Raw genomic sequence first — 18447 nt, forward strand, 5'->3', positions numbered from 1 at the left:
GAGAGGGGAGGAAGGAAAGAAGAGGATAGTAGACAGATGGTCTTTTTTTCTGTCTTGGGAGTTGCTAAGGAATAGTTTTCGTTGTATTTTGTTTTGGAAGAAAGGAGAGATTTGGGGATGTTTATAGGCTAATGGGCAAGATAAGAGAGGCTGAAAATGAAGCAGAAAGACACAGAAATGAGGTAGTGGGAGGATGAGGCTCAGAGTCCAGGCGAAAGGTTCAGCTTTGGATACATATTTAAGATAACCATATAAGATAGGTGGTCATGATGAAGTTCATCAGGAGGAGGGAGGAAGTTGAGAAAGCTCATGTTCGTGGGTATTATTACAGCCTCTTTGAGAGCAACCCAAAACCCCAAAGGCCCTTTAAGAGCATACACCTCTAGGGAGAGTCAAAAGACAATGCCCTCCCTCTCTACCCACCCCATCCTAGCTACTTAACTTCTACTCAGCTTTTGAGACCCAGCATCTTCAAGGAAGACTGGAGGCCCCAGTCAGAAGGAAATCTCCTCCCTGCCTGGATTATCACAGCACTTTGTACCATTTACACTCCCCACTTCTTGCGCTTGGGACAAGGGCTCTACCTTGTAGATCTCTGTACCGACTACATGGCCTTGCACTAGTGTGAGAGCAGTAAGTACTGCTGACTGGATAAAGGTGGTTCTGAGACCCGAGCAACATGCACCCTGCATGCTAGTGCCTCGTGAGCAGGAGAGACATTGAGGGCTCTAGGAATCTGAAACAAAGAGAGAGCTCACACGCTGCGGGGGATAAAGGGAGACCTCACGGAAGAAATGGCACTGGAGCTGTGTTTTAAGGGTTGAACGTCTGTGGATAAAAAGATAGGGAAAAGGGATGGAAACAGTATTCCAAGTAGAGGAAATTAGAGCAGCAAAGCCACTTTAAAAAGCATGTTTAAAGAACAGCAAATCATTCTATTTGCTGGAGAAGGTGCAACAACAATAAAGGTAATCGCTGCTAACATTTACTGAGTGCTTAACTATGTGTTCAGGCACTCACCTAAGCATTTCACCTCCATTATTTCATTTAATCCTCGCAACCACCTGTGAGGTAGACACTAACATTACCTTCATCCTACTATTGGGAAACAGAAGAACAGAGAGGCAGAGTGACTTCCTGAGGTTACTCAGCTGGTAAGAGTGCTGGAACCTGGATTTAAACTGGGCTGTCTGGTTTTAGAGCTTAAACTCTTTCACACCCTATTGTACAGCCTCCCTCAGGCACGGGTTCTGAATATGGGGTCCACTGATGGGTTTCAGGAGGTCAGGCATCCCATGGAACCGTATGCAAAATTTTGAGTGTATGTGCATTTTTCTGGGGAAAGGGTCCTTGGTTATCACCAAATTTTCAAAGGGGTTTATAACCCAAAAAGGGTTAAGAAGCATGGGTATATGGAATCTTGTGCTGTAAGGTTGGACATGGATAGGGAGGCTCAAAGTAGAGAACTCTGAGTGTAGACTGAAGGTCTGGCCTAGTCCCTGAGAACAATGCAAGGTACTAAAAAACACTGACCCATGAGCCACACAATCAAAACAGTATTTTGGCAGAATACTAACATATGCAAAAACTGGACTTTGTGAATACATGGATATTAGAGAAGAAGGGAGAAGAATGAGAAGTCAACTGAAGGGAGAAGAATGAGAAGTCAACTATGGGATTTTTCTGAAGGGAAATCACCAAAAAAAATAAGTGTGATTGTCTGAATCACAAATCATTCAAAAATGAGTGAGCTTTTCTGACTTTCCACCTCTCTCAAAACGTAACTCACAAGGTTGTCACATTAAAATGGCAACATATGTAATAAGATTTACATTTAAAGGATTAAAAATATATCATTATACATTTTGTTCAGAATCTACTTATCTCCTTTGCGTAGAGTCCACAAAATGAAACAAGCGGGTGTCAGTTTTAAAAACAGCCTCATTTAAGGCAATCTCACATTTAAAATACGTCTTTTAAAGGAGAACATTTTTTTTAAATGGGAGTTTTAATTTGATCCAATGCTACTGATCTCAAACACCAAACTTGGCCCATGTTTGCAAGGGAAGCAGCCCCTAAGTTGCCAGCAGCTACCACCTGTGGCCGACTGTATTTTTTAAGATGGCCACAACAGAATTTCCCATCCCACTAACTACTGTGAGGCTGACACTCCTCCCATTGAGGGCTGGGGCCTATATTCCCTCCCCTGGAATCTGGGTGGGCCTGCGACTGTGATGGAAGTGGTACCATATGACTTCTGAGGCTAGATCATAAAAGGCAGTATGGCTTCCACCTGGTTCTTTTCGGACACTTCTTCTTGGAACCCAGCCACCATGCTGCGAGGAAGGCCAAGCCATGTGGAAAAGGCCATTTGTAGGTGGCATGGCTGACAGCCCCAGCTGAGGTCCAAGCCAAGAGACTATCAACGGCCAGACAGGTGAACAAAGAAGGCTTCAAGATAACACTTGCCGCAGCTTCTGTCTGTCTGCAAAACCACGTGACAGATCTCAAGCGAGATCTGCCCAGCTGAGCCTAGTCAACCTCCAGAACCATGAGAGACAATAATAAAATGACTATTGTTGTTTTAAGGCACTAAATATGGGGGGTGATTATTACAAACCAACATATAATTGGAATGCCACCCCCACTCTTTTTACTTTCTAGCTAAGCTCTTTGAAAAAGAACAACACTGGATATCTGTACCTTACTCCCCACCATTCTACTGTGCTTCCTGTAGCAGCTAGCCAACATCAGAGATCCCCTAATTGCCAAATATAATGGCTACTTTTCAGTCTTTAACTGACATGACCTTTCTGTACCATATGACACTGCCATATAGCCTCACTTTCTTCACTTCCACTTCCTTGTCTTCAGTAATATCTCTCTCTCCTGATTCTCCAACAACATGTGAATCATTCCTCTGTCAGCCACTTAAACACTGTCTTCCCCAGGATTCCATCTTCTCAATCTACAGGTTCTCTATGGGCCAAACACTTAGGTTTAATTCCATTTATATGCTTCTGATTTCCAAATAGTGAACTCTAGCTGGACTTCTCCCAGCTCAGACATATATTCATTTGCTCATTCAACAAATATTTAAGGAACAACTATTGTGTGCCAGGCAGTGGGACAATGCAGACAATGTCCCTATCCTATACTCCTGTGAGTATGCCAGAAATAAACAAGGAAATAAAATAATTACAGATCATGATCTATTGGGTGAAGATAGCATAATGAACAAATGTGACTAATTTTACTTTCTTCTAAAACTTCAATAAAACCTCATTGAAAGGATATTATTTTGAGAACATAAGGTCCAAAAAACACAGAGTGGGAGAAGTGATAGCAATAGATTTCTGAAGTCTAGAAAGCCTATCAACAAGTGAAAATGACTTGATTGACTCAGCAAGTCAAAGGAAAGCCAAGAACAATTCTTAAAAGGCTCAGGAATTGACAGCCCCAGGCATCTCCAGAAGGGGGGAGTAAAAGCAGAGGCTGAAATAAGGAAGATTAGTTGAAGGCTGACTGAGAAGCAGTTGGATCTCCAATCTTCTCCCCTCTGTGCCACTGAGTGACTGCCCCTCCCCCACCATGGCAGATATGTACAGATTTATTCCCTGGAAAGGGTGTCTGGACTAGGGGGTCTCCAGACACAGGGAAAGGCAGAGATCTCATTACTGAAAACAGGGGTATTCAGTGACACATACTAATGTTGAGATTTAGCCCCTGGCCTTAATTCCTCCAGAAATTCAAGTAGCCTTTTACTCTCAGGAGAGTAGAGGAGTTCTCTGGGGAAAAGGACCAGCCTGAGAGGAAAGAGCTGAAGACACAGCTCTGGGAGAGGGAGTCTCCAAATCATGGCGCAGTGAGACCTTCCTATAATTAAGCTCACCATCAGCAAGCCTGTCTCACATATACAGAGATCCCAATCACCTTTTTTTTTTTTTGAGGAAGACTGGCCCTGAGCAAACATCCATAACCATCTTCCTCTACTTTATATGAGGGATGCCTGCCACAGCATGGTGTGATAAACGGTGCACAGGTCCACGCTCGGGATCCAAACCAGTGAACCCTGGGCTGCTGAAGTGGGGCGTGCAGACTTAACTACTACACCACTGGGCCAGCTCCCCAATCACGTTTTCAGGTCTCCTACTCAAAAACATAAATTAACAATTTAGGATTAAAAGAAGTTTGAGAACATTGCTATGAACTAAATTGTGTCCCACCTCAAAATCTGTACAGTGAAGCCCTAACTCCCAACGTGACTATTATTGGAGATAGGCCTTTAGAGGTAATTAAGGTTAAATGAAGTCATAAAGGTGGGGCACAAATCCAATAGGATCAGTGTCTTGATAAAAAAAGACAGCAAAGAGCTCATTCTGTCTCTTCAAGCACACACTGAAAGAAAAGGTCATATGAGCACAAAGCAAGAAAGTAGCCATCTGCAAGCCAGGAAGGAGCGCTCACCAGAAACTAAATCAGCCAGCACCCTGATCTTGGACTTCCCAGCCTCCAAAGCTACGAGAAATAAGTCTCTGTTGTTTAAGCCACCCAGTCTGTGGTATTTTGTTCTGGCAGCCCAAGCTAATACAAACATCATCAAGAAAACAAAAGAAAAACAGCAATATGGAGGAAAGACTATGTAGGGACAAAAAAGACCTTTTAAAACTATCATTAAAGAAATGAAAACATACATCCACCCAAAAACTTGTACGTGAATATCCATAGTAGCATCATTCATAATAGCCCCAAAGTGGAAACAACCCAAATGTCCATCAATAAAAGAACACATAAATAAAATGTGCTATATCTATGCAAAGGAATATTATTCAGTAATAAAAAGGAATGAAATACTGATGCACGATATAACATGGATGAACCTTTAAAACATTATGCTAAATGAAAGAAGCCATTCACAAAAGACCACATTTCACATGATTCCGTTTATACGAAATGTAGAGAACAGGCAAATCTATGGAGACAGAAGCAGATTAGTGGTTGCCAAGACTGGAAGTTAGAGGGATAGGGGAGACAAGGGGAAGATTGGGGAGTGACAGCTAAAGGATACAGGATTTCTTTTTGGGGTGATGAAAATGTTCTAAAATTGATTGTATCGATGATTGCACAATTCTGTGAATATACTAAAATCACTGAATTGTACACTTTAAATGAGTGAACTTATGGTATGCAAATTGTATCTCAATAAAGCCGTTACCAAAAAATTAAAATTTAACGAGTGAAAAAATACAAAAAACTTTTGCTCTACAACCATACCAAGTACTTAGGGAAAAGTTAAAAGAAAATAATTAAGTTGAGCTATATTCTTCTGACATGGAAAGATGTCCAAGACATATTAAGTGAAAAAAAAACAAGTCAAAGAACCATATGAACAATGTTGTAACATTTGTATAGAACAAAACCAAAATATGAAACTTGTGCGCACCTGCGCTCTCACTCTCTCTCTCTCGACACACACATGCACAAACGTATGCAAATATATATAGAAAGTTTTGGAAAAGACATCTATGCAAAAAAATGATAAACAGTGATGTAGGAAACTGTCCTATATTATTCATAAAAATTTATAAATACTACAGAATAAAATAAAGGCAGAAACAGCAGGAAAAACAATAAGCAGTAAGAAACAAAATGTAACCCTAATGATCTCTGCTGTGGCAGTAATCAATCTTTACAGCCACAAAAGCCAAAAAAACCACACAAAAAACCCCAAAATACTCAATAATAATAATAATTTAAAAAATCCAATTAGAAATTAGGCAAAGACACAAAGAAATACTTTACCAAAGAAGATATATGGATGGCAAATAAGCACATGAAAAGATGTAAGATGTTCAAACTCAATATCCATTAGGGAAATGCAAATTAAGACCATGACAAGAGGTCACTACACATCTACTAAAACAACTAAAATAAAAAATGTTGACAATAGCAAATGTTGCCAAGAATGTGCAAAAACTGGGTCTCTCACACACTGGTGTTGGGAATGTAAAATGGTACAGGCAGTCTGGAAAATAGTTTGGCAGTTTCTAAAAAAAACTAAATGTAAACTTACCACACAACCCAGCAACTGCACTCCTGGGCATGTATGCCGGAAATGAAAATTAATGTCCATACAAAGAACTGTATCCCAACAGTCTTGTCTTTATTTGTAATAGCCCAAGCAGAAAACCACCAAAATATCCTACAATAGTTGAACGGCTAGACAAACTGTTAGACATACCACAGAATACTAATCAGCAAGAAAAGGAACGAACTATTGCTACAGGCAGCAACTTGGATGTGTCTCAGGGACGTTATCCTGAGTGAAAAAAGCCAGTCTCAAAAGGTCACATACTGTACGATTCTGTTTATGTAACATTCTCAAAATGACAAAATTACAGAAATAGAGAACATGTTAGCGGTTGTCAGGGGTTAAGATGGTGAAGGGGAGGAAAGAAGACGTGACTAGGAAGGGGTAGCATGAGGGAGATGTTTGTGGTAATGGAATAGTTCTGTATCTTGACTGTAAATCTATACATGTGCAAATCTTGATTATATTAAATCTACACATATGATAAAGTAGCCTAGAACTATATACACATATATTGCACAAACATTAATTTTCTGGTTTTGATATTGTACGATACTTATGTAAAAGATAATCATTGGGGGAAACTGGGTGAAGGGTACATGAGATCACTTTGTACTATTTTTGCTACTTCCTGTGAATCAATATTTATTCCAAAATAAAAGTTTTTTAAAGGACATCACAGTCCAGAACAGAGGTCTTAAAAATTAAAAACCTGAGGGCAGAAATTAAAAACTCAATAGAAAGATTGGAAGATAAAGTTAAACACAATCTCCCAAAGAGAGCAAAAAGACAAAGATGTGGAAAACAAGAGATAAAATTCAAGAAAATTAGAGACCCAGTCATATAGAAACAACATCAGAATAATGAATTCAAGGAAGAGAGAATGGAGAAAATAGGAGGCAGAAAGTCGACAAAATAACTTAAAAAAAAACTTTACAGAACAGAAAGACATGAGTTTATGTTACCCACCAAAATGAGTGAAAATGGACTGATAGCAAGAAATATCTTTGTGAAACATCCTAACGCTGGGGACAAAGAGAAGATCCTATGCTTCCAGAAAGAAACAATCAATTCACATACAAAGGAACAGAATGGACTTCTCTCCAGCAACACTGGATGCGAGAAGACCACAATGCAACGTTTTCAATATGCTGATGATTTCCAACCAAGAATTCTATACTTAAATTGTCAGGCAAATAAATGTGAAGGCAGAATAATAACATTTTTAGACATGCCTAACATTTTAGGCATAAGAAATATTTATTTCTTATGCACTCTTTCTCAAGAAACTACTGGAAATTGTGTTCCACTAAAACAAGAGAGTAAGCTGGACATCTATGGCACAAACGTAACCACACAGGGCATCCCTGCTCCTCCCCCCCATACCCCTAAGACTATTCCTCCTTCTCTTTCTCTCATATTCCTGATCTCATTAATGGCATCAGCACCAAGCAGTAGCCCAAGCTGGGAACCGAGGTCATCCATCGCACTCTCATTTCTCAAAGCTAATCATGAAGACTTGATGATTTTACCCTCTAAATATTTCTCAATTCTGTCCCTAGTTCCATGGCCTGACTTCTGGTCTCTATCACAATAACCACCTAACCAATCTCCCTATCCCCAGTCCTGGCCTCCGCAAATCCATGCTCCACCATGTGGCTACAGCCATCTGCCTAAAACGCAAAACTAACCAAGTGACTCTGTCACTTAAAACCCCAAAGTTTCTCAAAATCTGACCAGCAGGCAAGAGAAACACGTGGCAATCAACCTGCCACTCTCCACGCCTACCTCCCCACCTCCATGGTAGAGATTATAATCCAACATGGCGCTTTCCTGCAGAGCCTAAACTCAGCCTCATAACTTTCTTAAGAGAGCTCACAGGCATCCCCCATGAGATGAAACAATCTGCAACTCCTGTTCAAGAACTTTAGCCAGACGCGGAAGGCCCTTCCAGACTCTACTCCTGCCTCTCTACAGGGACCTGTCCACTCCCACATCTCGCACCTCCTTGACTTCGCTCACGCAGTTCTTCTCCACCTGGGATGCTGCTTCACCTGGCTAACAACCTTGCCAACAACCTTGCCATTTCAGGCCGTCTCCAGGACCCTTCTCTCACTTCCTCAGTTGAGTTCTCTTCTCTCTGTACTCTTCTAATATCTTGTCCCCCAAATTCTGTTCCCCCGGTACTCAAATTCTGTTCAGAAGTCTCCCTCACTAGACTGAATTTATTAAAGGACAAAGGGCTTGTCTTATTCTCTTTGTATTTCCAGCCCCTACTGCACGGTAGGAGTCCAATAAACATTGGTTGAAATTAAATGACCACAAATGCAGCAGGGCACGGGGGTGAAACAGACAAGAAAGTGAAAAGACCTTCCGGGAAGCGCGTAGAACTAACGTCATATTTTGCATCCTTTCCAAACGGCTTGGTCTGCTTATTCCTGCTCTTCCTGTATCCCCGTAATCAGAAACGATGGCTCCTTTTGATTTTGTTCCTTCAGTGTTCGGGGCTTCATTCATATGTTACTCATGTTTTGTCACTGTCACTCCTAGACTGTAAGCCCTTTGAGGGAAGGGATTGTGTCTTTACGCACTTCGCTTCTCACGGTGACAGATGGCGGCGTACAGGAAGCACGTGAGGGACGGTGGCCGGTCACCACAGGACAATAGACCAGACCCCGCTTCCCCGAGTCCCGCCCGCCCCCTCCCCTCCCCTCCCCTCTCCTCTCCTCTCCTCTCCTCTCCTCTCTAGACCCCTCCTCACGCCGGCCGCTTCCCGCCTTCCGGGCGGCGGAAGTCGCGGCTGCTCTTCCCTGCCCACGTGGAGCCTTTTCCGGTGCGCCCGCCCCTCCGCCTCGCCGGTCCGGACCTGGCCCTCACCTCAGGATTCCCAATGTGCCTCCGGACAGACATATTTGCTCCAACCGACCACGCTCGGGGTTCTAGCCTCACCGGTTGCCTCTAACCCTAGGTTCCTACCCCCAAAACCCCGCTTAGCCGCCTCCCTACAACCTCTTCTCTGATTGGCTTGCCTGCCCCGACCAGCCAATGGAGGCTCTGTTTACTGTGTCATCGCGGGGTCAGAGGAGAGCGAGACGCCGCTCCACAGTTGCCAAGGGCAACGCGGGACGCCGGCTGCAGAGGCCTTTTGTGCTCTCGGGCGCCGGCAGGCTCCAGGCTGAGCGCGGGAAGAAGGGCGCGGGGGAGGGGCGGCTGGCGCCTGCGCGGGGGCGGCTGCGCAGAGTCCGAGGGGGGAGGGGCCGGACGGGGGGAAAAAAGCGTTTCTGGCTAATGTCGGAGCAGAAATACGGTATCGAGCACCCCATTTTAGCCAAACATCTGGCTACGTCTTCCACGACAGGGAACAGATATGGGACAGGGTTGTGCAGCAGGAAGGGGAAGCTGTAGTTTATTATTTTCAAGTTAAGTTAATATGCAAATTATGCAAAATATGTGCAAATACAGTAATTATTGTTGCTTTAAAAGCTTTTAGCTAGCTAGAGAAAGGCCACCATAATTACAAAATGCACACGCCATTCTGTGATTCATCATTCATTTAACAAATATTTAATAAGCACCTTATGAGAAAAGCTGCAGTAGGTTTTGTGGAGGATGGGAGGATGACTAAGACCCAGTCTCGTTGTCATGGAAACCATTGTGACTCCTGCCGTCAGCCACCACCTGTTCTTATTCCAGATCTGAAAATGAAGTCTTAGCACCTTTACAAAACAATCACACACACAGTTTGCCTTGGCTCTAAAATGTCCCACCAAATCCATTAAAATTATTATTTCCTTTTATATGAGAGAACAACACGGTAACCTTTTGTCCTTTGCTCTAAGCTGTTTTTCCAGGAATGGAGAAAGGTTGCTCTGAGCTGTTCGTACTCTCTGCTTGTGAATGTTGGCATACATCTGAGCTACTTCAGGGTCTGTGCATATGAGCCATTCAATAGCACGGCCTTGTATGCCCTTGTCCTCTCAGACACTTCAGCATCCCACCCGTAGGGCCACACCTTGAATCGTGTTGTCACCCAGAGCTGCCTGACCTCCAGGATCTTAAACTGACCATAGCTGTCTCTTGCAGCTTCATGCCTACTGAATTTGTCTTAACTTCCATAGTGTTCTCCAGTCCTTCAACCCTTTTAAAGTTCCCAGTTTCTCACCCGTCCACTAGAATAAGGAAGAGTAGGGGCTGCAAGAAATGGGCAGAGGGACAGTGGGGAGGATGTTTATCTAGAAGCTTCTGCTTGCTATGCAGAAGCTTCTAGATACTAAGAATGTATGCTTACCCAGTGGAGTGTGGGGGTGGGGTGATGATAGAGATTATGGGTAAAGAGGAGAAGGGAAAGAAGAGAGGGAGATAATAAGGGACTAAACTAAAAGGTGGTGAGAAAGAGAGGAAAAGAAATTTAAAGACATTTGTAGGTAAAATAAACAGTTATATACATGAGAACAGAGAAGAGGTGCAAGCAATAGGAAGGCATCAAGGATGTCTATAATTTTTCTAACTTGGGGGACTGAGTAGATGGGTGATAATGCATTAGTCAAGTTAAAGAATAATGGAGGTCTGGGGCCAGCCTGTGGCCGAGTGGTTAAGTTTGCACGCTCCGCTTGGGCTGCCCAGGGTTTTGCTGGTTGAGATCCTGGGCACGGACATGGCACCACTTGTCAAGCCATGCTGAGGTGGCATCCCACGTGCCACAAATAGAAGGACCCACAACTAAAAATACACAACTGTGTACAAGGGTGGGGGGCTTTGGGGAGAAAAATAAAATCTTAAAAAAAAAAAAAAAAGAGAAGAGTGGAGGTCAAGCAATCAAAAGAATAGAAAGTACAAGACCCAACAGCCCACTGGAGTTGGAAGCTCAGCTTCCCTTCTTCAGGGTTTGAGCTCACGTCTCTGTATGATTGGGTTTTTTTTTGCAGAGGGTCTGGGAATATCAGGTCTATTTGCCTCAGTAGTTATTGTGGTGGTCAAATTTGGGCTGCATATAAAGCATACAGAGAGATTATGAAATGTGGTTTCTTGGGTCTGTCAGAGATGCCGACTCTGTGTGTCTAGTGTGGGGATGTGGGAAACTATACTTTAAATAATGCTCTTCCACTCCCACTCCTTAATTCCAATGCACAGAGTCCAAGGGCCACACCTTGACAGACTTTGCTCTAGAAGCACCTCCCATTTCTTTCACATTTTGCCCCAGTGGAATCCTTGGAAAGCTTAAAGCTATAAATCAAAAGGCTTTTAACATCATAAGTTTCTCTTTAGGTTTCCTTTTGGATCCTGCTATAACAAAACTGCATCAAAATTAAAGCAAGGTGCTTATTCCTAATATGAAAAATATGTAAACATCACAAAAAGATAATTCATAGAAGATAAACATTCAATAAGCATACTGAGAAACATCCAACTAATAATGAAAGAAATACAAAACCAGACAGCTAGATCCATTTTTCAACTAACAAGTGGACAAAGGGATTTTTGTTTTCTCTCTTTTTTTAATGATAATGTTCAGTGTTGGCTGATGATTCATGAAACAAGCATGCTCATCCATTGTTAGTGTGAATATGAAGAAGTGTACTATTTTGAAAAATAATTTGAGAGTGTGGGTATTGAGAAGCCCTCAAATCTTAATATTCTGAGAATTTCTCCCATGGAAATAATCAGAGATGCACAAAAATTACACCCACAGATGTTTACTGGAATCTTATTTAAATGACAAAAGATCGAAACAACCTAATTGATCATCGATTAAAAAATGGTTAAAATAAATGGTGGCATACCCAGAAAAAGTAATATTATGGAACCATTAAAAAGTATGTTTCAAGGAATAATTAGGGCAATGGAGAACTGTTCCTGATATAGGAAACAATTTTTTATTTAATATAATCCTGAATTGTGTGGAGAAAAATACAGGTATCCACTGAAAAAATTGAAAAAAATATTTAAAATGTAAACCATCTCTGGATTATGGAATACAGATATTTGTTTTATTCTTTAGACTTTGTGTATTTTGCAGATTTTCTGTAGTGACTATAAGTTAATTTTATATGTTTTAATAAAAACATTCTCCCCCTAAGAAACAAAAAACATGAATCGGACTTCAGCCTGAAAATTGTGTATGGCCTTTGTCTGGGCTAAATTCTGTGCGATTCCTCTAACTGAAGTGCTGTAGCTCTGCCCTTCTTGGCGGTAAAAAGACTCTCCAGGCGCTTGAGTAAGATCCTTGCAATCAGAGTCGTGATTGCCAGGAGGTTCAAGCTTTGTTTGTAAGAGAAGAAGTCCTGATTCTTTTCTTTAAAAGTTCCTACTTCCACTGATTAATCTTATTTTTCACGAAGTTGGAAGTGTTCTCGGGAACTTCCATTTGTTTGATGTCTTCTTTTTAACCCTATCTGTGTTCCACACAGCTTTCAGTCTCTGCAGAGTTGGTGGGAGCCCCAGCTAGGTAAGCGTGGCTGGCTAAAGGACAGTGAGTTTGTTAGCTGCTCCTGTGCCTGATCACCCCCTCCCTCAGCCTCCCTTCCCCAGGAACCACACAGGCGTTTAGGTGTCAAGGAGTCTGGCCCTCTCCTGAGCCTAAAACCCTCTGGACCCTCCTTCCTCCTGAATCCATCTTCTGGTCCAGCCTCCTGCCATCCAGCTCCTCATGCTTAGCTCTCAGCCTTGGTTCCTGATCAGAGCCCAGCACTCTCCCCTCAGACTTGTCTCATCGTGTTGCTTCTCGCATATGGGCCTTGGCTCCCTTTCTTAGCTGCATTTGCCTTCATTCTCTAAATGACATACACTTCCAGATGCTTAAGGAGACAATTCTGCCCAACCCTGTCCGGTCCTGGGGTCTTTTCCCTGCCTCCCAGGAACGGAACTGCATCTGAGGCAGTGAAGCCACAGAGCAATAAAGTGCCTGCAGTTCTGGTAGAAATTTGGTGTCATTCTACGTGTGGTGAAATGTGCCTAGGGAAGAGCATACCAGCCTCTGAGTGGAGGGCTGCCCTTGCCTGCCTCCAGCTCAGGCCGGAGTTGGAGTGCTTGGCCTGGGCCCAAAGACCTCAACCATTCCTGCAGCCCCTCCCAGGGGAGTAATTCCTACCTCTCAGATTTCTTTGGAACTGCCAAAAGAAATTGGCATCCTAGCTGCTTAGCTGATGGGGTTGGCATTCCCACATATGCAGTTCTGTAGCCACTTCTGAGAGCCACGTGGGATGTGCACCTGTGGTAGAAAGGATGTATGATGTCCCCTTCCAGGGAGCCCCAAGACTTCCTTTACCACCTGTGATCAAGCCCAGGGCATTTGGTTGTCACAGGCCGTGGTCTGCTTCTGGCTTGGGATTTATATAGAATGATGCTCTGCCACAGACCTAGTTCCAAGAGAACTCTGAGGAGCCAACCTGGGTCTCAAAATGGTCTGCCCCAAGGGGGTGGAGGAGAAGTCAGTGTTGGGAGGTACCTCTGTCACTCTGGGCACAGGGGACAGCTGGAGAGCCCAAGCCCCATGAAAAGACCTGTCACTGCGGATCAAGTGTGTCAGATGTTCACGTTTCTCAAAATCATCTAGAAACCTAGGATTTCATGTGAAATCCACAGGCCGCTAACTTGCAACCCCTGTGGTAGACTCTGCAAATACAATTCCTGTTCTTCATGGTTTTTAAATAATCAAGATAATACCCATGGTAAAAACAAATGCTAGTGGGATTTCTGCTTCCATTTAGGATGTAGAAAGCTGCAAGGGACATCACTCCTGTCCAACAATAAGAAAAAAATTAATACTCTACAAAATCACAAGTTTTCTTGAATCCTTCAGAGAGCTGAGATCACAAGGCAGCCACATAACTAAATTCTAAGAAGTGACAAGCCCAAGGAGAGAAGGAACACACAAACTGTTTCATGTTTGGCCGAGCTCTGGAGAAAACATGACTGCTATAGAAGTGGGCAAGAAGAAATCAGCTAAAATTTTCACTGATTTCTAAAGGCTGAGTTTGGGCTAGCAGATCAGTTTAGAATAACCGTGATCCTATGCTGGTTAATTTTATGTGTCAGCTTGGCTAGGCGCAGTATCTAGATACTTGGTCAAACACTATTCTAGATGTTTCTGAGAAGATTTTTTTAAAAAATCAATTTACTTTTTTTCTGCTTTTTCTCCCCAAATCCCCCCAGTACTTAGTTGTATATTTTAGTTGTGGGTCTTTCTATTTGTGGCATGTGGGATGCTGCCTCAGGATGGCCTGATGACTGGTGCCATGTCCGCGCCCAGGATTCCAACCAGCGAAACCCCGGGCCGCCGAAGTGGAACACGCAAACCTAACCACTTGGCCATCAGGCCAGTCCCTTGTGAAGATATTTTTTTAGATGAGGTTAACATTTAAATCAGTAGACTTTGAATAAAGCAGCTTACCCTCTACCATGTGGGTGGGCCTTATCCAATCAGTTGAAGACTTTAAGAGAAAAAGATTGAGGTTCCCTGAGGAAGAGGGAATTCTGCCAGCAGACTGCCTTTAGACTCCAGCTGCAATCTTCCCTGGGTCTCCAGCCTGCTGGCCTACCCTGCAGATTTTGGACTTTCCAGCCTCTATAACTGCATGAGCCAATTCCTTAAAATAAATCTGTCTATCTCTCCTCTCTCTCTCTTCAGAGAGAGAGAGGGATAGCTAGCAAGCTAGCTAGTTAGATATAAATATACATCTGTATCTATATATATTTATGTTGGTTCTGTTTCTCTGGAGAACCCTGACTAACACAGAGTCCCCGACACAAGGGAAGTTTATGTTTGCTTGCAAGGTCTTCTCCATGAGTGTCCACTGGGTGCTCAAAAGAAAGTTTGGGGGCAGGACAGGAGACTAGAGAGAGCCCTCCTTGGGCATAGATTTGTAGGAAGTGACTGGCTACCTCTGGGGACAGGCACAAATCACTACCCATACCATCTGACTCTTCTTTCATTAAAGCAAAACAGCCTTAAGCCTCTAGGGGAGGGGCAGCAGACCCTCCTGCTCCCAGGGTCATGGTGGTGGGGTAGAAGCAAAACTGTCTGCATCTGGGGGAGGGCAGGAAATTATCCTTCTCACTCTCAGGAACCCAGCAGACATCTATTACTTCAGGGGAAAGGGTAGAAGAAAAAACTGTTTGTTCTGGGGCAGCGGTAAGGCAGAGGGGAGAGTGGGGGAGATCATGGAAACCTCTTGAGCCCAAGAACCTGCACCAATATAAAGCAGAGGTAGACTTCCACTGGGAGATAAACAGGTACCTCTCTCCTGCCCAAAGCCCACCAAAGATATAAGGCAGAGTTTGGTAGGAACATTGAGGAGGTCCCACTCCCCAGGCCCAGATGCCTTGCCTGAGACTGAGACTGGACCACGAGAATCAATGACCACCACCTGCCTCCATCACAACCTAGCAATGAGCAGCAAGCAACAACAGTCTACTGCTGAGGGGGAAGCAAGATTGTGGAAAGAAACCCCACTTGATAGTGCAAATGTGCAGGTACTGCTGAAAGCCAGTGGCAGAGCAGGACTACTGAGGAAAACCCTCCAGCAACCCATTCCCCACACTAAACTCAAGGTAATGGCACTCGCTGGTGCACTGAGGGTCATGATAGCAATAACTAAGCTTAAACCAACTCAACTACTGACTAGATCAACTCAACTCCCGCCCAATAACAGCCTAACAGAAGAAGAGGCATGCCCGTTTCCAGGCATAAACACTGTTTACCTCAGTCTCTGCTGGCTTCTACATGTAATGTCCAGCATTCAATAACATGTTATGATGATACAAAAACAAAAAGAAAAGAAAAACATGAGAGAGAGAGAGAGGAAGGCTTATCATTAAGAGAGAAAGCAATTAACCAGATCTCAGCAATAAGGATCTATCAGATAGGAACTTCTAAATAATTATGATTAATATATGAAAGATCTAGTGGAAAAGGTATAAAACATGTGTGAACATATGGAGAATTTTGACAGAAAGATGGAAACTATAAAAAGGAAATGTGAGAGAGAAAAAAGTACAACATCAAAGATGAAGAATTGTAACAGGCACATTAGTAGACTAGACACTGCTGACGAAAGTATATGTGAACTTGAAGATAGAACATTAGAAATTATGCAAAATGAAACACAAAGAGAAAAAGGTGGGGGAGGAGAGTACAGAAGAAAGAATTTTAAAACTGTGGGACAATATTAGGGAGAAGATAGAGAGGGCAAAAGAAACATTTAAAGATAAAATGGCCAAGAATTTTCCAAAATTAGTGAAAGACAGTACTACAGATCCAAGAAGCTCAGAGAATCTCAACCAGCATAAATACAACCAAACCAAAACAAAATCAAAATAAAATCCCTCTATATACACATCACAGTCAATCTGCTGAGAACTGAAGATTTCTCTGTTTTGAGAGAAAATCTCAAAGGCATCCAGAGGAAAAAAGAAATATTACATGCAGAAGAAGAAAGATAAGATTAGAGTGAACTTCTTTTCAATAACTACACAAAACAGAAGACAATGGAGGGACATTTTTTAAGTGCAGAAAGGAAAAAAAAAGTCAACGTAGAATTGTATACTCAGTATAAATATCTTTTAAAAATGAAGATAATATAGTCCTTTTCAGACAAACAAAAATTGAAGAAATTCATTGCCAATAAACCTGTATAACACAAAATGGTAAAGTAAGTTCTTTGGCAGAAAGAGGATGACAGTAGTGGAAATTTGGACATACACCAATGAAGATCAATGGAAATGACAAAATGATGGTAAATGTAAAAGCCATTTTCCTTTTAATTTTTATTCTCTTCAAAAGAAATTTTATTTTCTAGGTACAAATAGTAACAATGTATTATGAGATTTATAACATGTAGAATTAAAATGTATAACAATAGGACAAGGGTTGGGAGAGGAAGTTGAAGTGCATGTTGTATTGTTCTTAAACTATACATGAAGTGGCATATTATAATATTATATATATATATATATATTATATATATATATTATTATATTATAATAAGTTTAAGATGTATATGGTAAACCATAGAGCAACCACTTTAAAAAAAAACAGGTAATAATTAAATAGCCAAGAGTGGAGATAAAATGGATAATAAAATACTCAGTTATTCCAAAGAAAGCAGAAAAAAAAAAAGCATAAAGACTAAATGGGACAGATAGAAAATGCATTGCAAGATGTTGGGTTTAAATGCAATCATATCAATAGTTAAAATAAATAGAAATGGCCTAAACCAGGGCTCAGTAGACTATGGCCCTCAGCTCAAATCTAGGCTGCTGGCTGTTTTTGTAAGATAAGTTTTATTGAAACATAGTTACATCCATTGGTTTATGTATGATCTGTGGCTTCTTTCTCACTACAATGGCAGAGTCAAGCAGTGGCAACAGAGACTGGATGACCTGCAAAGTCTAAAACATTTACTATCTGGCCCTTTACAGAAAAAGTTTGCCAGTCCCTGGTATAAACACCCCAATTAAAAGGCAAAGATTTTCAGACTGGATTAAAAAAACCAACTATTTGTTACTCACAAGAAATATACTTTAAGTACAGTAATCAAAAGAAAGCTAGACTAGGGAAAAGGAAGTTTGTTCAACAAGTGGTTCTAGGAAAACTAGATATCCATACAAAAGGATGAAGTTGAACCTTATGCCATATACAAAAATGAACTAAAAATGAATCAAAGACCTAAATGTAAGAGCTAAAACCATAAAACTCTTAGAGGAAGACATAGGGGAAAATCTTCATGACTCTGGAATTGGCAATGATTTCTTAAATATGACACCAAAAGAAAAGCTAATAAATTGGACTTCATCAAAATAAAAATGTGTAAAGGGCACTATTAAGAGAGGGAAAAGAAAACCTATTGAATGAGAGAAATTTTTTGCAAATCATATGTCTGATAGGGATTAATATCAAGAATATCTAAAGAACTCCTAAAACTCAACAAAAGCAACAAAACAAACAACCCGGTTAAAAAAGAGGAAACGACTTGAATAGACATTTCTCCAGAGAAGATATATGAATGGCCAATAAGCAAATGAAAAGATACTCAACATTGTTAGTCATTAGACACATGCAAATCAAAACTACAATGAGGTACCACTTCATACCCAGTAGAATGGCTATTACTAAAAAAAAGAAGAAGGAGAAAAGAAAAGAGGATAGGTATTGGTGAGGATGTGGAGAAATTGGGGCCCTTGTGCATCACTGGTAGCAACGTAAAATTGTGCAGCTGCTGTGTAAAAACAATTTGGTGCTTCCTCAAAAATGTAAACATAGAATTACCGTATGACTCAGCAATTCCACTCCTAGATATATACATATATACAATATATAGAGAGAGATATTGGAAACAGGGACTCAAACAGATACCTGT

General features: G+C 41.8%; 1 protein-coding gene across 4 annotated transcripts in view; it reads right to left on the minus strand.

Annotated features, from left to right (window-relative positions):
- CEP41 (centrosomal protein 41) overlaps positions 1–9159 on the minus strand; it is a 44842-nt gene extending 35683 nt beyond the window's left edge. Inside the window, exon 1 of one of the 4 annotated variants that reach the window (XM_005609372.4) lies at positions 8969–9159. In XM_005609372.4, the coding sequence (XP_005609429.2) occupies positions 8969–9001 (33 nt within the window). In that variant the 5' untranslated portion in view covers positions 9002–9159. Of the gene's footprint in view, positions 1–8461; positions 8904–8968 lie in introns of those variants that run through there. The other 3 variants (XM_023639682.2, XM_023639683.2, XM_014739128.3) reach the window with 3 other exon arrangements.
- Positions 9160–18447: the final 9288 nt, after the last annotated feature.

The sequence above is a fragment of the Equus caballus genome, chromosome 4 (genome assembly GCF_041296265.1).
Source record: "Equus caballus isolate H_3958 breed thoroughbred chromosome 4, TB-T2T, whole genome shotgun sequence".
Taxonomy (NCBI): Eukaryota; Metazoa; Chordata; class Mammalia; order Perissodactyla; family Equidae; genus Equus; species Equus caballus.